This window comes from Centrocercus urophasianus, unplaced genomic scaffold (assembly GCF_019232065.1).
Source record: "Centrocercus urophasianus isolate 14NV4802_14NV808 unplaced genomic scaffold, USGS_Curo_1.0 seq_5, whole genome shotgun sequence".
Classification (NCBI taxonomy): domain Eukaryota; kingdom Metazoa; phylum Chordata; class Aves; order Galliformes; family Phasianidae; genus Centrocercus; species Centrocercus urophasianus.
In genome coordinates, this window is record NW_024885088.1 from 648,058 (window position 1) to 671,120 (window position 23,063).

Here is a 23,063-nt window from a genome sequence, read left to right on the forward strand (position 1 = left end):
AGTTTCTTGGTGTGTGATAATACTCTTTGTGTGCAGAGATGCCATCACACACTGGTTAGATACCGGTTACTAGAAAATGCTTACGGGTGATACACCTGGCCTTTCTAAGAGAACTCTGAATGTGGACTTCAGTCTTAGAAGGTGAGAAATATCCTCATCTAAGAGGGGAAACTCAAGGAATACGAGTGACATTTCTGTGAATTGGGCACATAGCTTTGCCCCTACATTTGAGCACAACTTTGTAACTACAGACACCTCATTTCTTTTACATGGGTGATTTTCATAGGATCTCCCTTTCTTGCTCAGAAAGGTTTAAGTTGCATCAATTATACCTCCTCTTTTGACAAGGGAAATTAACTGACTTCAGAAAACTGTATTTTTCAGATTTCATCATTAAAAAAATACTTCAACTCCATGGTAGCCACTTATTTATGGTTCTTTTAACAGTTGTTTAATCAACCAGTGCAAACTATTGCAAGCATTATAAAAGGCAACGGGACAATACATAACCTAGAGTAGTAGTCCGTAACGATTCATTACACCACGGAGAATACTATGAGAGTTTATAACTACTGCTTATAAAATACTTTAAGAATGTCTTGAACTTTTGTTGACGTGAAATTATATGAACTTATGTTATGTTGATATGGAATTACATATAAAGCTGCCAAAGCTGCTCATTTTTTCACACAATATCAATAAGCAGGAACAGTGTGGCAATTTGAAAGTTTCTGGAAATGAAATTAGCAATTTCCAGCCTGGAGAAATGCATCAGGAAGGGCTGTAGTGCTTCTGAAAAGGGTAAAAAAAGGAAGCCCACAGTCACTAGAATCATAGCCATAGCCAGAAGTTTATCACTGGCTATGAAGACCATCAATCTAGGCAACAGCTTACACAATACAAAAGGTTTGAACCCAGAAGAATAGTTCATGCTATCCATGTTTAGTAAGTACTCGACACTCATAGATTTAAAAGATTTAAAATCTTTAAGTATGTGCTTCTCTTCTGTTCTGCACAGGGTTCTTTTTTGTATCAAATGCTATGAAAACATATTTTCATCTCAGTCCCGTGAAAACTGTAGCATTTGTTGGCACAAAACGCATTAATATGAAATTATTTTAATGTGTTGACAACATAAAATTTCCAGAGCCTAATTTTCTTGCAGTAATATAGTGTGTTCAGTTCTGCACTGGGTATTTGGTTCAGTGACAGTTTCTTGCAGAAGGCATTACCTTTTGAATCAGCCACATCACTTGTGGTATGTCTTCTGTTGTCAGGGAAGATCTCAGCCAAAAATGGAGTGGTGGGTAATCAGATGGAAACAAGCAATATTTGTTGTAAGAGACACGACTGTAAAAGAGCCAAAATGCAGTAATCCTGGTACATATACTGAATTCCTAATGAATTTTTAATGACTTCTTTTGGTAGAGAGACAATTTAATGTACTGATTCATGTTCCCTGTGCGTATCAAAATCTTTTCTCATCTCCAAGTAGAATGAAAAGGTCAGGTCTTCTGCTCACATATACAACAATGCAGGAATACAGTAAATGTAGCCCTATTGCACTTCTCTTTGAAGGAGGGCTATCTTCTTTTACAGCTACATGTGTTGACGTACCATAAATAAGTTAATTTATGTTTCATACTGTTGTCAACGAAAATCCTCCTACGTAAACTAGCACACTGCATTTGCACCTACAAAAAAATTATTACTTACATGACTGATTCCCAGTTCAGCACAACTCTCTCTTTAAAACAGGAGAAAAAAATGCCACTATTAATGGCAGAGCTGTCAAGACAGCATCATAAAGACTCAGAGTGTTTCAAGACAAAGCCAAATTGTCAATCTCTACTGCAGCTTGCAGAAGGAGGAAAAAAAGAGTCTGATTGTCGAAAGTGAAATAATGTAAAAGAAAACTTAGTTCAAACTTATGAACTGTATCAGGTAAGAAGGGCTGATGTGATTCTGTGTAGATTTACTTTGAAAACCATCGGTTTCTCTTACTGATGAATGACTCCATTTGCTCTGTACTTTTTAGGTATGGAGAGTAGCTCCTGGTCTCACAGAATCTTCTGTAGTTGCCTATGCTCTTTATAAGTTGTTGGGGTGCGGAAGAGGGATAGGGATTTCTCACAGTAACACTTGGTAAATCAGAAACAGTACTTCTTCACACACCTAATTCCTTAATCTTTTTTGAGGTGCACATGCAAGTTTGCCTATTAATAAGAATCCATATACTACTGTACTGTGGTATGTACCATATTACAGCAATATATCTGAAAGCTGAATAGCTTTCTATTGATGAATTATTATAGATAGCTACGTTAGTTAATGGCTGAAGCAGATAGCAGTGGATAGCTTAGGTTACAAGAAAGGAAGAAGGGCAGTAATATTTCATGTTACCTAGTCACCTTTAGCACTGTCTAGAGCCCTAGTAGGTGACATTGATAACCAAAGGAGAACTCAGCTTTTTCTTCTATTCCTGGAAATGAGTTGAAGGACAGGGAAAAAAATGTCAAGAACTTAGACTAATTGTTGTATTCAGAGGTGAATTGTTAGATGCAAGACAGTAGGAGCCCTGCAACTAAAGCTCTATAAAATGTAAGCAGGACTGGCATTAGGAAATATAACTCACCAATTGTGCTGTCAATTCTGACTTTTATGATCTAAACACAGGATTTATTCTGCTTGCTTGGGAAATTCCTAGCTATAGGAACTGATTCAGCACAACTCTCTTGAACTTACGCTCTGAGCAATCATTTGCAACAGCCTTTGTAGCTACATCATTGTTCTGTCCATGATGTGAGCTGAGAAGCATAACACAACATAAAGGCCAGATTTAAGGTTCTGTTACGTATCCAAATTACTTCATTCCATTTGCTAGTTGGTTCCATGAACGGCCACCATTTCTGAATTACCTCAGGTGGGCAGTTGGACTTGATGATTTTAGAGTTTTTTTCCAACCTTGGTGATTCTGTGATTCTATGATTCTATGATTAACTTTGTCTCCATTAGCTCTTCTGCTGCTGCTGCTTCCAGTACTCTTCAACAGAGTTAACTCCAGTTTAGGGACCAACAAGAAGAGCTGTTTGAGTTTCTGTCACTGCTTAAATGGTCCATACCAAGTAGGAGTAACGAATGTTAACATCAGATTAATGCCTAAAGCTTTTCATTTTCTGTTTTAATACAGTAGACAAACTAAACTGTGAGTTATTCATTCATGTCTAGTTCCTGGCAACTGAGCAACAGTGTAATTTACTGAAGACAGCCAACTTATACAACAGAACGGCATCTGGAAAAGTGCACGTTAACAGCTAATAAGGTTTTTTTCTGACTCTCACAAATAGAGTGTGCTGTTAACCTTAGTAAGCAAATATGAAATGCAGAAATTAAAAAACAGTCATTAAAAGTGGAAAATGGCTGTCCGGAAGGGGATCAAGAATGGCCAAAGAAAAGCAGTAAATGAGAAAGAGAGGCAGACAACCTTAAATGTCAGGTTATTGAGGACTTAGGAAGTTAAAGCACCCATGATGGAACTCCTTTCACATACCTTTAGACACTATTTACAAAGGAGCAAGCTTATAGTCAACAAGGAGAAACAGGCACAAATCTGAGCTGTTTTAGACTCCCACATTAGAAACACACACCAGCTGACTCCCTGTTCCTCTGCTGCCAGTGCACTACATCGCAGAGCAGGTTCATCCTCTTTCAAGTCAAGATGTTTGCCCAGGAAGTTTCCAGAAAGGACTGGAGTATTGACATATCATATCCTCTGGGTTCTCTGTAAACCTCAGATCTGGTGTCCTCTTACCCTCATATAGGCCCAATATTTTAGACAATTATTTTTATGCGGTCTTAAATGCCAGTACAAATACATACAATTATCATGTAACTACCCAGGATAGAGTCTGTCCTGGGTTTCTTTCCTAAGAATACTCAATACTTTCCTTAGCAAGATAACATTTGTTATGCATAGTAATTAAGGTGGTGTTTTGTTTTGAGATCAGGGTTATTGAACTTCATCAGTGTTAAAGATAGTTTTGAAACCACTTCAGTTAAATGGTACTAACTGCACGGTACTTTGGGCCAGGTTCTTGACATTTCAGTCATGAATATTTCTGCTGTAAGAGATATTCTATGATTTCAGATTTCATTCTTGTTTGTGTGCAAAAGCACTACTTTTGCTTCAAAGAATGTGCAACAGAAGAAGTAATGTCTTTGATTTGTTAACATTACACCTGAACAAAAAGCCAGAGAGACTTGTCACTAATTCTGGCAAAATGAAATCCAACCCAGGAGAAAATGTAAGGGTCCTGGGGCATCATGAGCACAGTTTCATTTCTACAATACAATCAAGAATACCTCCTTTCCACACAACATTAGGTGCTCCCCATGACAACTGGAATTGGGATCTGAGATTTAGTGCTTCTTTGAAAATCTTGTTTAACTTTTCTTATGTCCCATAGCTTGATTCAGTCTTGGTACATCCCTTACATGCCTTAAAAAGTATCTGATTCTGAATAACGAAACCAACCTTCTCACATCTCAGATCAGAACTGCATCTGATATATCTACACTTTATCAGGAGCTGGAATAACCTGTGGCTGCTTTTTCACAAGCACTGAGCGTGCAAGCTGAGAACCAGTGGAATCCGGACCTCTTCCCGCTCCATTGCATTAAGGTATTCAAATTCAATGTTTAAGCTGTGAATATGAGCTGCTGTTAATTATCAGCCAGATTATTGGCATAATTATTTTTTGGCACAATTCTATCTCTATAAAATGGGTCTAATCATGTTTTCAGTTCAGGGGAGTGAAATGACTGCAGTGATACAAAATGCCACAGCATTTTGAAAATGACAGCAGAATGTTTTTCATTCCAGTCAAATGCTATAGTGAAAACATCAATAAGAACTCCATGGAGAGATAAACTTGTCTCTGAGTTGCACAGTACACACTGTCATGGTGAAGACATAGCAGAACTATTCTTACTTCTTACACACTGGGACTGTCCATCCAGGACGGAAGGAAAGGAATCTAGAGGGGGGAAAAAAAAAAAGTATGTGATCATATCATTAAAAACAGACAGCAATATATTCAAAAACAGAATCCCACTTTTTATAACAACATTTTGTCACTTGCAAAAATCTTATTGACAAACTAGCTACTATATTCACTGTGAAAGGATTATATCCTAGCTAAATGTCCTTTCTGCATACAGCCCAAGTAGCACAGATGACCAAAGAGAGGCAACAGTGGAGCTTTGGTTATTTCAGTACAAAATCTGCTGCTGCAGACTAAACTGACAAAGGTGGCTTCCAGTTAAGATAATGCACTTGGCACAGAGGCAGTTAGGAATTAACTCCTGTTGTCTGGCAGTACAGAAGATGCATGTGACAATTTCCTAGCACAGAAAACTTCAGCTGTGCTTCTTAGCCCCCATAAGTAACTGAAAGACCAGTTTTCCAAATGCATTTGGGCACCTAAAGGTACACCTGAGGACAATCATTGTCACCTGCCTAATTCCCACTGAAAAATATGCAGTCAGGTAATTAATTTTAATTTTCATTATCTAAAAGAAAAAAAATAAACCTAGTCTCTTAAAAGCTGTGTATTTTTTCTCTGAACCACGCTCTGTGGACACTAGAAATAAATGTACACAGGCAGCCTTTGTTTTGGCGTTTCCTAGCTTTTTAATATTAGTCTTTCCCTTCCTAAGAATACCATCTGAAACAATTTCCATGCATGAAACAATGAATCTACCAGTACTAACAAAAGATTTTACATTAATAACGAGAGAATTTTCATTCATATTCATAGTTAACCAAAAAATGAACATGATTTCTATGTTGTAACTCTCACACTATCTGTCAATTTAAATCATTTCCCCTCTTTTTGTATGCTTCACTTAGCTTTCATCCCCTTGAACATGTTTCTCTATTTTGATCATCGCATCCTTCTACAAGAAACCTCTTCAGCGTTGTCTGTTTTCTAATAAGTCTGTTTTCTTATATTTCAGTGATCCGTTGCCTCATTTACTCCAGCTTTCCCTATAACTTATGTTACCTTATTTAGCCCTTGAAAACACCCACGGGGAATATTACCTCAGCATCTTATCACAACTGTAAAGCTGAAGCTACGATTCTGATGTGCAATATGCTATTATCTTCAGGAAGGCATCCTGCATATATTAGGCTAATATTTACCAATGTGCTAATGTAACGCTGACCAAGCTGCCTCTGCTCCTCTCCGGGGCACCTTCTATCGATACGGATGGGAATTAATGACAGTCTCTCTCTCTGCTGCCTGATGTCAGAGCTGAGAAAGGTGTGAAGGGTATATAAGAGCTGTATTGTCAGCAAGGAAGTGGGGAAAAGGGATACTCCAGAGCCAGGTGCAAGTGTGGAACTGTGGCATGCACCCTTCTCGCTAACGCAGGTGTCCTTCTCCAGTTAGTTCCCTGACCATTACAAGGTAAACATTTTCCTTTTTTTTCTTATTTAAGATGCAGTGCAATAGATGTGCTTTTAGGAAAACGTGTTCCAATGATTAATCAACAGCATTTTTTCAGGAAAAGGCTAAAATGACTTGAAGGTAAATTGCACCTGGGACCAAAATTTGAGATCAGGACATGCCAGGAAATGCAAACTCGAGATATGGGAAAGGATTGACACTATTAGATGAAAAATAAATGCTTACTGTTGAGAGATTTCTCTCTGAATTTGCCTGTCACTAAACTTGTGGGAATCATTTTTTCACTCTAGCCTATGAAAAAGACCAGCTACTGTTGATTTAGGACAGAATGGTCATCAGTCACAGGATATGCTGAGGAGTATTTGGCATTGCTCTCAATTCTCAATCATTTTTCTTTTCAGAAAGTTTGGAAGCAAAGATGTGCAACCTAAAGCTGTCAGTTTTCTTCATTGTACTTTCTGTCACCCTGAGCTGTTTGGAAGCTACATCTATTGAGAAGTGAGTAATAAGTAATCATGTTTATTTCTGTATAGGGGTAGCTTTCCAATTATTGCATGAATTGTTTTTACTTTCATGCCTAAAATAACATGAGCAGAAATAGAGCTATTCAGTATCACAGAGTATTTTATCGTTTAAAGATTATTATCTGTGAGTGACGATCTCTCTGATGGGACTTCCAAGAGGCAAGAGTGGATACTGCCCATAATGTCACAGAACACACTCTCAGGACTTAGTGAGAAAATGCCGGGACAGCCAGCAGCAAAGACAAAAAGGTATTGATTTCTCATGCTTCTTCTTGATGTGTCACAAGTAAAATGAAGTAAAATGAAGTAAAATTTAAACTGGTGATATTCTGTTAAGATTCTTCATGCCTCTTATTTCTCGTAAAATACTCTTCCTGTAAACAGAGCCACTCCATAAGCAGGATAAAAAGTAAATCCAGAGAAAAAAGTTGAACATCATTTGTTACTTCACAATTACAGCCCTTCCATAAATGAAAAAAGCTTGCAAATACTACATTACCTTGAGAAGTAAAGTCTATCATAAGAGGTTTTTTTAATTTAAACATCAAATCTCCAAGCCTAAAGGAGAAATAAAAAGAAAACATATCCTGCTTAATAACACAAGTGCTTTGACAGAATAGAATTCTTTTAAAATTTAACTACTTCCTGAAATTGAATAATATTTCATTAGTGTTACATGCCAATTTAATCATGGGAAGAATGAAGAAACTGGCTCTGATAGAGTTTAAGTAGTCTGAAATACATACATTCATGTTTATAGAGCCCTAAATCCAATTTCAGGTAATGTTTTGACTATAAAATAACATTTCAAAAAGTACTTGCAATTTCTGCTAAATGATAAACAGCACTGAATGCTCAATCTTGCCTTTTGAACAGTACTCTTTCAATGACAGTTCTGCTATAGATAGACTCAGTAAATATATGTAGAGTTATCTGTTTCTTTCAATTAAATAAATATTACCATATAACAATTTGGCTCCCTTCCAAAATAATAATGGAGACTACGTGCATTTATACAGTTCTTGCTTTTTAAAAATCTATATATATATATATATATATATATGTGTATATTGTAGTAATCAAACACAGGGCATCACCTCTATGAGTGTGGTATCCTTACCTGCTTTTTTGAGATGTTTGTATACAATATTACTGGGTGAAGTGTTTCAAAGCACATATTCAATTAAAGGCTATCGATCAGAAAGCTAAAAAGCTAATAGACATAATGGTTTCAGCCAGTCTTAACACTGGGTAGAAATCTGGTAACTTCCTGTAAGAACTGAGGTTTTAAACTTGGAGTGGCAGGGTCTGATTTGATACCATTAAAGAAAAGGAGAATTCTGCCTCCACTAACAAATGAGGATTTTCATTATAAACAGTTGCTGTTTGAACCCCATATGTTAAGGGCTTCATTAAACTCTTTTTAAATAATAGAAATATCAAGAAAAATCTATGAAGAGCTATATCAAACCCTATGCAAACATTTAGTTAAAATATTGATTACTTAAAAATTGCTGCCTATTTGCTGATCAAAACTGGTATACTACAGACATTTCTCTCATAATTGCTATTCCATTTGCATTCTTAGATTAGCACAACTAACCCTCAAAGAATAGATGACATTTGAGATAATGGATTTAGTCAATCAATAGGAAAAAGTATTCACTGGTAATTGCTCAGAGTTTGAAACTAAAATTGGAACTCTTCACAGTGAATTTCTACTGAAAACTGCAGTCTACTCCATGCCATGTTAATGTGAAGAAACCAAAGAAAATTAACAATAATTCTATAAGCAAACGGCCATCAAATATTTATGTGAGGAGGGGAAGCAGAGTAGTTTCAGAAGTTGTAAAGCCCGTGCTCTTTCAAGCCAATCATTGTATTGTGTTTAAAACAAAGATCTAATGCTGCTTAAGTCCTACGTTTGTAAATGGTTGGTTCAGAGCATTAAATATTATTTTTAGGTAAGGACTCTTCCACGGGAACTCTTTAAAGCCTTATCCAGAAAATGATGACCTCCTACACGATTGCAGATGTTTTAACAAAGATGTGGCCCCTTTTCACTATTGAAGAAATCCCTATTAAGACAGAACTAAATCCTCAGTGGTACTGAAGCCAGCAGCGGTCGGCAATATCTGCCACCTCTCACATTAGATGGCACAGCTGGGAGAGCCTTCTGGCTCAATCCATTTAGCATGGACTGAAAGATCACTGTTTGGTGAGAGCAGGGTATGATTTGGAGGGAAGAAGAGAACTAAATACATGTTAGTGGTTGCCATTACATTAGTAATCCTCATGATATCAGCAAGAGCTCTGAATAGACTTAGAAGTTCAGCTTAAAGGTAAACATTTAGTCATTGTTTTCACTTACTGTCTTAACTATACTATCATTAGAGATTTTCTAGATGTCATAAACTGCTATTCTGAATATCAATAAAAATGACATATGACTGTTAAGGTTAGCATTTAAATAACCCCCATCATTAAAACTGATAATAGCATACAGTGCAAAAAAGAAAAATTCAGGCACAAAGTAGGTGGAAGGAAGATTGTAATGTTCCTGTATTTGTGCACATATTAAAAGAACTCTCACATTAGCACAGTTCAAAAGCCTTTTAGAAGCAGCACACCTGATTGCTCATCATTTGACTTCATGACCTCATCTTGGTTCTTCTTTTTTTTTTTTTTTACATCAGTGGTCACCACCTGGAGAAACGGAAGTGCAACACTGCTACATGTGTGACACAACGCTTGGCTGACTTCTTAGTTCGTTCCAGCAGCAACATCGGAGCAATTTATTCACCTACTAATGTGGGGTCCAATACATATGGAAAGAGGGACACAGCTGGGCTTTTAAGCAGAAAATCCCAAAACAATACAAATCTTTAGGGTGTCGTAATGACTATCAATACAGTTTTAGTTAGGAGCTCAGTTTCTAATGTAATCTTTTGGTCAATTATTACTTGTACAGTCTTAACAGTGCCTTGTTTTCTTTGTGTACGTGTATGTAATTTATGCATGTGTAACATCATGCATAGGCTATTTCAAATCCTTTAGAACTCCAGAAATCTGCTTGTCAAATTTCTTCGTAAAAAACAAGAAACAAAAAACTATAATAAATGGCAGAATAATTCCAACTTTTTATTATTTTATTATTGTTATTATTAAAAGGCTAAAAAGATCAACATGATGTGTATGTCTTTATAGTCACAGTTTGGTGAGAAGAAACCATTCATCTTAATTAAGACCAACAAAAAACAGAACACTAAAAGAAGTTATTTCCTAATTTAGGTAAAACAGAAGAATCTTCTGGCTTGGAAATGGTTACAGAGCCTTTTTTTTTCCCAGGTGAAAGAACAATTAGATGAGATACTATGGTTGTACAGTCTGATTAGTAGACTAATTAACTGTCTTGTCTCCCTCCACCATTAAGAGCCTGAAAATACCAGAAGTAGCCTTGCAGTGTAGGTTTCCACACAGTGAGGATAGGATATTAAGAGTTTATTACCCTTACTATAAGATGGTATCAGCAAAAGTAAGCATCACGAGCGTATCTTCATTTCAAACTGGTAGAAATACTTCTCTTTGAGTATTCCTTTCCTTGAACTTAAGTAATAAAGAGAAAAAAACAAATGGCAATTCAGGTATCAAAACATACCATAGATGTAAAGTAAATCTGCCTTCTGGCATACAAATATTTCTACCAACATTCAAGAAAACTCGATCATAATGGGCAGATCATAATGGAATTCTGACAGTGTCATTTTGTCCTACCACAGTCCAGTATCAGCGCATGCTAAATAACCATATTTGTTCCTTTAAAATGCTAAGTGAACTTTCACAGAGATAACATCAGTGGTTGTTTAATCCAGTGCTTTCTCAGTGGAGACTTCACTATCAGCTGGAAAATATGACTGTTCAATTAAGAAGAACATTCAGTAGAAGCTCAGGGCTGGAGAAGCAAGTGAAATCTTAATTGTCATTGTTTCATTTGCCTCTGTCATAAAGAATGCCTCAAAATACAAAAGACACATTGCAGAGTTTAATATTACATGGTACTTTTCCTTCATTCCACAAATATCACATGGGAATAAAATTTACTGAACAATTTTTCTGCTGTAAAACTGTTACCGATTATTCTGTTGAGAAAAGTTTCACTCTTCAGCAATGTTCTAATGAATATTTATTCTTAAAGTTACTGAGAAAATCATTCAGATGGTATTAAACTTGTATCATATTTCTACCAGCTTGAAACGCTTTCCATTCAAGCTATTTTTGAGATATGTTAGGCAGTGGGTTTAAATTGTTTTTCAGCTAGAATATTCACTTTTCAGTAAGCAAACAAGAAAATGACAGGATAGCTTTCAAATGTCACCATGACATTGTTTGTACAGAGGAGTAACTAGGAATCCTCACTGCAAGTGGGTGCTGATTTCTAGGCTAATCCCAGCCTGAAATATGTACAATGCGTTATGCATCAACTTTTGCTCTTCAAGCTGCCATATGACAAAACAAAGCATAGACTATCTATGCTTAGTTGCAAGGGAATTGTATACACTACTTTCTGCCCTCTGCCCTTCCAAACCTGAAAGGTTCAACACTAAAATCTATTTATCGTGTTTGCCTCCATTTGACAAAATATTTAAAAACATTACTCATCTCCCAAACCAGGGAACCATCTCACATAACTTCAACTAGCCCGTCATCAGCTCACTCCTGCTACTTGCTGGAGAAAGGTAGCTACTTCCAATTCATCGCAGCTTAGACACCTATTTTAGGATGGGATGAATCATGCTCTTGAAGAGCCTCTGTTTCTTCACTGACAATATAGAGTGTCTAGACAATTAACTAAAATGGGTACTTTCACTGCAGTTAGATGGCATGAATCCAACTTTCAGTTGATATGAACAGTTCAACTTAAAAAAATGTTTGGTACAGCGAAACACACAAAAAAACTTTCAGGCTCCAAATCATCAGAGTGACCAAATTTCCCATTCTGAACTAAAGTAATAAATTCATCCATTTGGAGCACCTTGAGGAACTGCCTGCAGAGTTGCATCCTCATACATATCTTTGAGAATGCAACTCTGCTACCCTTCCTGCTCCTGCGTAGGTACCACCAGTTGCACCTAGACTAGTTAAAGAAGAAGGATCTAATCATGATAAGCCTGGATAAAATACTTAGCACAATAGTTAGAGATTAACTCAGTATAAGAGATGGATTTAAAAAGAAAAAAAATGCATGTAATCATAAAGCCCCTAAACAGCATAATTTCAGACACTGCAGAACATGAAGACTGTTGGGTGAAGCCTAAATAACAAAAGAAAAAAACAAAAACAAAACAAAACAAAAAAATTCCTCTAAACACTTCTTAAAATCCCAATATGTATTCATCTGGACTCTGGGAAGATAAATATTTGCTGAGAATCAAGTCTCTGCTCTTTTTCAGTTCATCTGGACACTCCACAGCTTTCAGAAAAGAGGAAAAAAAAGAAAAATCATAAAAGACGAAAATCAATAATGTAAATTATGTGACAAATAAGGCCATTTTCTGTTTAAAAAATAAAAGTATTAGATATATGCTTTCTAGTGGCTCCTGCTGAGCTCTCCTTAAAAGAAATAAAATAGGAAGATAGTATTTATTCTCATCAAATTAGAGGGGGAAGAATAAAAATAATCAAACAAGAAAAGGCAACGTTAAGAAAAAAAAGATTATATGAATATCAGAAAAGTATGAAATGGTGAAATGTCCCTTAGAGTCTAATATTTCTTAGGAAATATGGCAGTTTCATAAAAGGTAGGTTCATCGTTTTTGATGATAAACTGAGTTTGGTAAGAACTCAATTTGTCTCCAAAAATTAAGAAAGCACACGATATTTGTGCAACATAAAATTCACTTCTATTGAATAATAACTTTTGGATGATTAGATTCTATTTGTGTTTAGAAAATATCAGTATTTTTCATATACATAATCTTGGAGATAGCTTCAAACACTGTGTTGGGAAAGCTTCCATGCACTTCCAATGGGACAGTGTGATTAGCAAGCCGTTTGGATTCTACTGAATGATTTTCTAAAACTATTTAGAGATTCATACATTGACGGTATGAGTAAAATCCACATCCTGTAAGGAACTACTGAACATCTTCAGTAGCAGTTGTCTTCATTTTCTAGACTTGTGCTGTGTTTAATTCAAGCAGCTCACACACCAATATAGCTTGATAGTTATGGTAGAATCCTTTTCTTTAGAGTAACAAGATAAAGAACTTTTGCTGTCTAGCTTCATTATCACATAGAGAAAGGACTGCTCTACATGTCTTTTATAATGCAACTAGCAAAAAGCTGTAGTCATGTATGACACATCTTGCTGTATACTGAATATAAAAATAATGGTTGAAATAACTTGAAATAGAAGTTTCCTGAGGGAAATGACAACTTCTGTTTCAAACATCTTACAGTTACTTCTATTTTTCCAACCTGATAAGAAAAAAAAAAAAAAAAAAAAAAAAAAAAAAAAAAAACAGCACTACAGAAAAATAAAATACATTTGAATTATTTTTGAGGTCTTTGTATGCTTCAATAACCAGATTCAAACACAGACCTGAAACCCACAGTTTAAACTAGGCTTCAGTTTAAGAACAAAGTCCATCAAATCTGGATTCTGAGAACTATATAAATTGGTTTCCAGCTTCAACTGCAACAAAAATAAAATATTTTTAATTTGGTCAATTAAAGAAGTGTTTCTCTAACTAAAAACTGTCTTTGAATAAAATTGTTAAAAATAATTCTCAAACTAGGAATTTACATTATGCATGCCATCAAAAGTTGAAACTCATGGCATCAGAAGCTGACCAAAGAATGAAACAATGGTGATGAGACAATAGTTAGAACTGCTCTTCATCATACCACAAATTTTCACTTTGAATGCTGAAAAAATTGAACTGAAAGAACACATTTACATGTATTTAGTTCCTAACAACAGGCTTGATCTGAATAACAACTATGCCATAAAGTAACCAATTTCTAGATATGATTTTATAAGTACAAAATCCATTTAATTATTCAAATTAAGGATCTTGGAGCTAATTCTTCTTTAATAACATTTTTACCTCTATATTAAAATACTTGATTTGATCTAGCATTACAAATAGTGAAACTGTTTCTTACCATCTATTTTACAATATTCTTAGCATAAAAGATTACTGAACAGACAGCCTGAGACCAGTGTAGAACAACTGATGACACCAAGGTTGATAGAACCTGGCTACATTTGTTCATTCCTAAGTTTAGATTAGGGCATCATCTATGGACTGCACTGTATTTTTGTCACATTTTGTATTTTTGTCATTTTTTGTATTTTTGTTGCTGTTTTCAAAAGGAATTAAAATAACTGGAATGTATTAAAATAATTGCATTAAAATGTAAGTATCTACCCTAAAACATCTGCAAGGATAGATTTTTATTTATGTGGATTGAAACAGCTGGAATAATATTGAAATTAAATGTTGCTCAATATAATTCATACAATAATTAAAACCAGCAGAAGTTCCTTTATTTACACTGCCAACAGAAGCAGATCATGGTAGTCAAACAGGATAATTTCTCATTCAATAAGCAGCCCCTGTGGAAGAGGTCGAGGTGGGACCTCCCTTCATTTTGTAAGGGGAATTGTGTAAGAATTTGATCAGTCTATAATTGTCAGTCCAGCACTGAAGAAGCTGGGGTACTCAACTGTCAGAATACAGGTCATTTTTAAAAACCGTTCTTGGATGAGCACATTACTTAAGCTGCATATGGAACTAGCCACTGAGGATTTAGAAAAAGAAGAAAAAATCTTTTAAATGTCAATTGGCAGATATTATCTAATGAGGTTCAACACAGCCAAGTGCAAGGTTTTGCACTTAGGCTGCAGGAATCCCAGGCTTATATACAGACTGGGAGGAGCAGTCCTTGAGAGCAGCCCTGCAGAGAAGGACCTGGAGGTCCTGATCGATGAAAAACTTAACATGAGCCAGCAGTGTGCTCCTGCAGCTTGGGAAGCAAATGGTATCCTGGGCTCCATCAAAAGAGGGTTGGCCAGCAGGAACAGGGAGGTGATTGTCCCCCTCTACTCTGCTCTTGTGAGGCCCCAGATGGAGTACTGTGTCCAGGTCTGGAGCCCCCAGTACAAGAAAGACAGGGAGCTGTTGGAGAGGGTTGAGAGGAGGGCCACAAAGATGATCAGAGTGCTGGAGCACTTGCCCTTCGAGGACTGGCTGAGGGAGCCAGGCTTGTTCAGCCTGGAGAAGAGAAGGCTGCGGGGTGACCTCTTTGCAGCCTTTCAGTACCTAAAGGGAGCCTATAAGCAGGAGGGGAATCAACTCTTTACAGGTAAATAAGGGTAGATAATGGCAGGACAAGGGGAAATGGCTTTAATTTGAGGGAGGGAAAATTTAGGTTGGATCTGAGGGGGAAGTTTTTTACCAAGAGAGTGGTGAGGTGCTGCCCTGCCCCTGGAGGTGTTCAAGGCCGGGTTGGATGGGACCTGGGCAGCCTGGTCTAGCATTTGATATGGAGGTTGGTGCCCTGCATGTGGCAGGGGGGTTGGAGCTTGATCCTTGAGGTCCCTTCTAACCCAAGCCATTCTGTGATTCTATGATGATAATTTTTATTTCTCATTTGCCTGCATTCTTACAATACAAGAAAGAGAGAAAAATGAAGGTGATGGGACATTATATCCTGTCTTTCATAGAAATAACAGATTCCAAGTAATGCATGAGAGTGGAAGATGCTCAACTCGATCTTAGTTGGAAAGGCTGTTTCACTGATCCCAGCACAGATTCAGATTTCAGGATGAACACAAAATAGTGAAAAAGAGAACATAAGTGACTACCTCAACTGTAACAAAGATTTTCACATCTCCAGAGAAAGTTAGCAGGACCACCACATTCTGGACTTGTTCTGGAACTGTACTTTGAAGGATGCTGTTGGAACAGATGGCCATCTATGTACTTCCTGATATCCACTGACTTCTTAACCTACCACATAAAATCAGGTTGCTCCCCAGAAATTAGCGCTTAAAGCATCTGCATTTAGTGCTTTCCCTCAGTCTATTTCTGTTAAACAGGCTCCAGGCACACTGCAGGTTTGGTTTTCAGGAGGTACTGAGGCTGCTCACAACTGCAGGAGGAGGTAGAAGCATGCACAACAGGGCTAGCAGACCCTAAGGCCCGAGAAGACACAGTGCAAGTAATCTGTACTTCCCTTGGATCATTTTTGTGGCCCCTCTCTGGACTCACTCCAACAGGTCCATGTCTATTCTGTACTGAAGACTCCACATATAGACACAGTACTACAGGTGAGGCCTCACCTCACAGAGTAGAGGGGCAGGATCACCTCACTCGCCCTACTGGCCACACTTCTTTTGATGCAATTCAGGATACAGTTGGCTTTCTGGGCTGTGAGGGCACACTGCTGGCTCACACCCAGCTTGTCATCCATCAGTATCCGCAGGTCCCCAGCTCCCCAGGCTGAGCTCTATCCCAGTTTTTGCTGATAGCAGAGCTTACCATGACCCAGGTGCAACACCTTACACTTGGATTTGTTAAATCTTGTGAGATTCACTTGGGTCTCTCTGGCTGGCATCTTGTCTCTCGGGAGTGTTGACCACACCACACAGCTTGGTGTCATCCGCAAACTTGCTGAGAGTGCACTCAATCCCACTGTCAATGTCATTGATTAAGATGTTAAAAAGAACCAGTTTCAGTACAGATCCCTGAGGGGCACCACTCAACACCAATCAATAATTGGACACTGAGTCATTGACTACCACTTTCTGAGTATGATCTTGTAACGAGTTCTTCATCCTTCAAACAGTTCACTTGTCAAATTAATATCTTTCTAATTTGGAGAGAAGGATGTTATGTGATCATGTCAAAGGCCTTACTGAAGTCCAGACAGATGATGTAAGTGGCTCTTCCCTTGTCCACTGACTCATAAAAACCCACAGGGTTGGTCAGGCAGGACCTGACCTTGGTGAAGCCATGCCGCTTACCCCATATCACCTCCATGTGCCTTAACACAGTTTCCAGGAGGATGTACACCATGATCTTCCCTGGCACAGAAGTGAGGCTGATAGGTGAGTATTCCTTGGGTCATCCTTTCTACCCTTCTTAAAAAATGGGGGTGATATTGACTTTTTTCCAGTCACAAGGTACTCTACCTGACTGCCATGTCTTTTCAAATGTCATTGAGAGTGACTTGGTGACTACATCAGTTGATTCCCTCAGGATTCTGAGATGAATCTCATTGGAACCCATAGACTTACAGAAGTTCGGGTTTCTCAGGCGGTCAAGAACCTGATTTTGCTGGGGGCATCCCTCCCCCAGTTCCCACATTTCAAATCATCCACTTGAGGGCTGTATGTAAAGCAGTTGCTAGTGAAGACTGAGGCCAAAAAAAAAAGTTGTTGAGTACCTCCACCTTCTCTTTGTCTGTTGCTACAAGACTGTCTGTATTGCTCACAAGGGGGATATTTCCTCCTGGATTTTTTATTTTCTGGTTGATGTACCTTTCTTATTCTTCATTGCATCCCTTGCCCAAGTCCAGTTCCAGTTGAGCCTTGGCTTTCCGGACTGCATCCCTACACAGCCTTGCAGCATCTCAACACTCCTCCTAGGGTACATGTCCCTGCTTCCACTGCCTGTGCATTTTCTTCTTGCTCTTCAGTTTGATCAGCAGGTCCCAGTTCAGCCATGCTGGGCTCTTGCTTTCCTTTCCAGTCTTCCTCCACCTAGAGATGGAGAGCACTTGTGCCCTAAGGAATGCTACTCTAAGATCTGCCAGCTCTGCTCTACTGCCTTGTCCTTGAGAACAGATTCCCAGGGGGTGTGGAGCCAGGAGCTGGACTCACTGATACTTATGGATACCTTCCATCTCAGGATATTAAACGATTTTATGCTTATTGAGAAAAGACTTTCTAAAAACATTCTTCAGTCCACACATACTTGTTGTTAACTCCCTTTTCTTTAGGAAGCCTTTTCCAAAAATCAAAAAAGCAGATGTTACCACTATTTTTCCTACTAATTCTTGTCTATCTTACAGTAAAGCTTGCCAAGAGGCTTTGTGTGCACTCCACCAGATAATGTACAGCTAACAGACCAGATATAAGTATTGGAAAAGACCTAATCACAGAATCACAGAATTGTAGGGGTTGGAAGGGACCTCCAGAGATGATTGAGTCCAACCCCCCTGCCAAAGCAGGTTCCCTACATCAGGTCTCACATGTAGGTGACCAGGCAGGTCTTGAATACCTCCAGAGAAGGAGACTCCACCACCTCCCTGGGCAGCCTGTTCCAGTGCTCCGTCACCCTCACCATAAAGAAGTTCTTGCGCACATTTGTGTGGAACTTCCTATGCTGCAGTTTCTGGCCGTTTCCCCTTGTCCTGTCTCCACACACTGTTGAAAATCAAAATATCATTTCATGAACCCAGAGAGTATAAACAGTAAATAAACAGCATGGTCCCTCAATTTATTTCTGGAAAGGAAGAAGTTTTTCTCATTATTTATTCAGTGTTTTCCAAGCTCAAATTAAGGCAAATGAAACACAGCACTGACGACATTAATACAAGCTCACAACCATGTATATACTGAGCGCTGTAATGTAAAGCCACTAGACCATGATATTTGGAATTAAATGACTGAAGAAATCTATTTCATCCTAATATTCATCCTCTTCATTCCACACCTTAGCAATGTAACTTCTGTGAGTCACCACTCCAAGCAGCAAACTAATTTAAAAACAACTCTTTCCACACTTTCAATATTGAACAATTGGTACTGGAGACAGATGACTTCACAGATGATTACAGTCACCATCACCCTCAGTATCACTTTCAGCTGGGTCAGTCTTAGTGTCTGAAAGGAAGCTAACAAAACTAGCCACATAACTAGTCATTGTCCAACTCAACAGCAGTGGGTGAGACAGTGGTTTTCCAGAACAGCACACTGCAAAACTTGCTCCATAAAATCAAAAGAGAAATCACTCTATCTCTAGAAGTGTGTACTTGTGTTCAGCTCTCAGTCCAGAAGATGTAAAAATAATTTTATTCAATTTTTCCTTATAGAACACATAGGAATGAAAGAAAGAAGGAAGATCAGTAAATAACTAACTACGGCTTTAGAAGAGTACAGCACAGTCAGCAAAACCTTCTAGAGAAGAGATATTTGGATGTTTTTTGAGGTTGTAGGCAGACACCACTTCAAACATACAATAACTTATCAGCCAGAAAACTGATTTGAATGTATGGCCCAAGTGGCTGTGCAAAAACAATGCAAATTGATTCAATGACCACACAAGGTAACAGGAGAAAGAAGCAGAGATTTCCAACATTAAGGTAAAACTGAAATCTTGAAACAAAATAGTGAATATATTATTGTTGCTTAAAATAATAACTTTTGCCCTGAATTCACAGAGAATTTCAGAGACTTCTCTTGAAGCCATCAACTTTAATGTATCTGTATTCTTCTTCAAAAATATTCCATCTCACATTCTGGTAACTAGCTATATAAAACATGAGCAAATTATGGGCACATCTCATTTCTGATGTGATTTTCCACAAAGCTATCATTCATGTTAAAACCACTTCCAGGTCTGGCAAGACAAAATTTGACCACAAGAAGAAATACTAATGAACTAGGAAATATCTCGAGTCAATTTCAGGCTCAAAAGAGAATAAGAAGAATGTCTGAATTTGCGATTTCACATCATTTCCTTTACTATAAAAGCAAAGTGGAAATTCTGTGGAAGCTCTGCAGCAAGGAACCTTGGCACACAGATCATTTCATCGACGCTATGTGCACGCACACATACGTACATGCAAATACAGCACAGAGAAAAATTCTGCAATTTCAGGTAAATAGGTTTTTTGCATTCTCAGTTGTGGGATAAAAAACTGAATTTCCCAATTTCTGCTTAGTTTCAGCATTTCATTATTTGGCGGCTGGAACATCTCCCCTACAGGGACCAGCTGAGAGAGCTGGGGCTCTTCAATCTGGACAAGAGAAGGAGGGACCTTATAGAAGCCTTTAAGTACCTGAAGGAGACCTACAGGAAAATTGAGAGGGACTTTTTATAAGGGCAGGCAGTGACATGAGGGGAAATGGCTTTAAACTGGAAGAGTGTAGGTTTAGACTAGATATTAGGAAGAAATTATTCACTGTGAAGGTGAAGAGACACTGGAACATGTTGCGAGAGAGGTTGTGAATGTCCTCTCCTTGGAAGCATTCAAGGCCAGCTAGATGAGGCTTTGAGAAACCTGGTCAAGAGGAAGGTGTCTCTGCCTATAGCAGGGGGTTGGAACCAGATGGTCTTAAATGTCCTTTCCAACCCAAATCATTCTACGATTCTGATTTATTATAGTATTGCCAGAACTAATATCAATTCTTATCTTTCTGAGAATTTATTTTGTCAAAATTTTTATGACAAATGTAAAAAAGATACAAATATCAAGAGCTTGAAATCAACACACATTATTACATGGTCTGTGAAGTGGGGAAGAATTTAGAAAGCATAAATTAGTAGTATTGTGTTTGCTGGCTTTGTAGGTAAAGTCCAAAAAAAGGTAAGGATAGCATGCTGAAACTCAGGAGGTAAGTATTGAGCAGTCTAGAGGAAAAAGAAATGGAAATCTCGGAGAGGCAAGTATAAATAGAAAACAGTTATGGTGAAGGGAACCACGGAGGAGATAGAACTAACTTTTTGCATCTCCAGAGACCAAAATGCATTCCTACAGAATCACGTCAACACAGGAACCAAACAATTTTGTCTGACTCTCAGGGACTCAAAGAAAATGGAGAGCTCTTCCACACAAGAGCTAGTTTCATGCTAGAGCTGAAACCCATAGTTTCTTCATTTAATCATCATATTAAGCAACAGATTTTACTGCATAAAGACTCTGGGATTTAATCTACTGCAACTACATGCCTGTGAAAATAACCAAGATTTGTATGTCTTAGGAAATTCTGCTCTGTACCCTCTGTGTAGAAATGCAAACAGGAGACTCTTGCAAGATCAATCATAATCATAAATTTTACTGCTCTGTTATTATACTTTATTTATTTATATATCCTGAAAGGACTGGAGATTGGGTATCTGACTAATGTTAGGGTGATAAATTGCTCAGAGAAGAAATCTAAACCTAACTGTGAGCTTCTTCCTCATCTAAACACATCCATCACATTCTAATAATTTGAAGAACAGTTCTAATCAAAAGTGGTCTGGACTTTTTTTAATCCAGACAACAGCATTCAATGCAGATTCGTTGCCCAAAATAAGATTTAGTTTGTTGGTCTGCATTACCATTAGAACTACAGAACTAGAACAAATCACTGTAACAGAAGCTTTTCTATTTCCTACAGAATCTTTTTTTTCCTCGAAGTTTGCATAATGATGTCTTATAACTGAAATCAAAATACTCACCAAATGAGCTGGCACAGAGTGTGCACTCATTTTACATGCTGGGTATGCATGATGCCCTGTGCCTCGAAACCTATTAAATATCTCTTCAAACAAATGCCTGTTATTTTGGACTGACAGAGGCATAAAGAAAGCATGTATTTGCCCTACCATTTTCCATTGTGGTTTGCTACGAAACATAAACACTGCTCATACATGAACACTGTTATCTATTTCACTGTAGCTAGAGGCTGGCAAGTGAGTAGACCTGAAAATCACACGGTGATCTGCCAATCTGTTGATAAAACCATTTCATCTGGGAAAAAAATGTGGTACCTTTAGCAATTTGGATTGTCAAGGTATTGTGGATTTCTCCTTTGCAAACAGTGTAAGTTTGATACTCATATCCATGCAAGTCTACAGAGGTTATTTAGCCTGACCAATTTTTCAAAGTAAAGCTAACTTAGAAGACCTTACAAACAAAACTCAGGTACATCACATACCAGGTGAAACTTCAGCACAAAATATGTCTCAATAAAACCCAAATGCACAACCATAAATAATGATTATATTTTCTATGGATATATCACTCTTTGCCACCCAGTATCATTTTCTGTTCTTGTTGTACCTGCTTGTGTTACCCACTTACAGATGCACTCTTTAAGCCCATGAATTTTTCTGCACCTTCTGTGTAAAGCTTTTACTTTTCAGTGTATTAAAGAGTATTGTTGAAGCCACAGAACTCTCCCATGCAGTTATCTTTTCCCAGTTTGCAACTAATAGTATTAAATCATATGGTAAATTCTTCTAGACATGTCCCACATTCTGAGCTGGCATAGCTTCTACTCTCCTGTCCCTCTTGCCTCATAGCCCCCAGATTGTTCTAGAGGCTTATGGCAGCTATCTTACTATGCTGTAACTGAGCACAGGTAAAGTACTTGAAAGATGGAAATCACTGCCACTGGGAATAGGATTCTGATTCAATCTGATACTACTACCTAAGAAATCAAAATAAAACAGAAGCAGCTGCCCACGTGAGCACAGTTAGGCAGCTGAAGCCATACAACAGAAAAGACTGTTATACCTTAACAAAACAAAACAAAAACAATTACCAGTGCTTCTAGTGAAGTACAGAATAGCAGCAAATTCCACAAATGAGACTAAGTTATAATCAAACAAGGAAAGACTGCTCCAAGTCTACACTATGATAAGAATATGAAAACCAGTTCTGATGGCAGTGCAAAAGGACCCAGTGCCCCCACTGTACCTCCTCTATGAGAATGGATCCCTTCCTCCCTTTTAACTCCATATCATTAGCACACAGACAGTTCCCTGTTGGCAAGCCAGTGGCTATTGATTACCATTCCCGCTCACCTTTGGTCCAGGCTGTACGTGATAGATGAGTGAGAGCTGTTGGCTCAAGAGAAGCAGCTCCACGCTGACTCCTAACAGCCCCAGAACTGCAGTTTGTCTCTGCTACCCCACCCAAGTCTACCCTCTCCAGCAAAGCAGCAACATCCAAGTTCTGTGTTCAAGCTGCTCTCTCCTCTTTCAAAGAAAACTTACAAAAGCAGCTGCAAGCCCAGGAAGACAGCCAAGTTTGTTTGCCCTTGAAAGCAGGTGGTCATACG

General features: G+C 38.0%; 1 protein-coding gene and 1 long non-coding RNA gene across 2 annotated transcripts in view; one reads left to right on the plus strand and one right to left on the minus strand.

Moving 5' to 3' along the window:
- LOC122169195 (islet amyloid polypeptide) overlaps positions 1-10,127 on the plus strand; it is a 15,371-nt gene extending 5,244 nt beyond the window's left edge. The window contains exons 5-8 of the mRNA XM_042835136.1: positions 4,586-6,473; positions 6,875-6,971; positions 7,112-7,246; positions 9,694-10,127. Coding sequence (XP_042691070.1) covers positions 6,892-6,971; positions 7,112-7,246; positions 9,694-9,886 — 408 coding nt within the window. The 5' untranslated portion in view covers positions 4,586-6,473; positions 6,875-6,891 and the 3' untranslated portion in view covers positions 9,887-10,127. The remainder of the gene's footprint in view (positions 1-4,585; positions 6,474-6,874; positions 6,972-7,111; positions 7,247-9,693) is intronic.
- LOC122169196 overlaps positions 1-22,767 on the minus strand; it is a 23,428-nt gene extending 661 nt beyond the window's left edge. The window contains exons 1-3 of the long non-coding RNA XR_006171524.1: positions 22,700-22,767; positions 7,497-7,555; positions 4,992-5,036 (exon numbers count right to left, since the gene is read on the minus strand). This is a non-coding gene — a long non-coding RNA (uncharacterized LOC122169196). The remainder of the gene's footprint in view (positions 1-4,991; positions 5,037-7,496; positions 7,556-22,699) is intronic.
- Between the last annotated feature and the right edge of the window lie 296 nt (positions 22,768-23,063).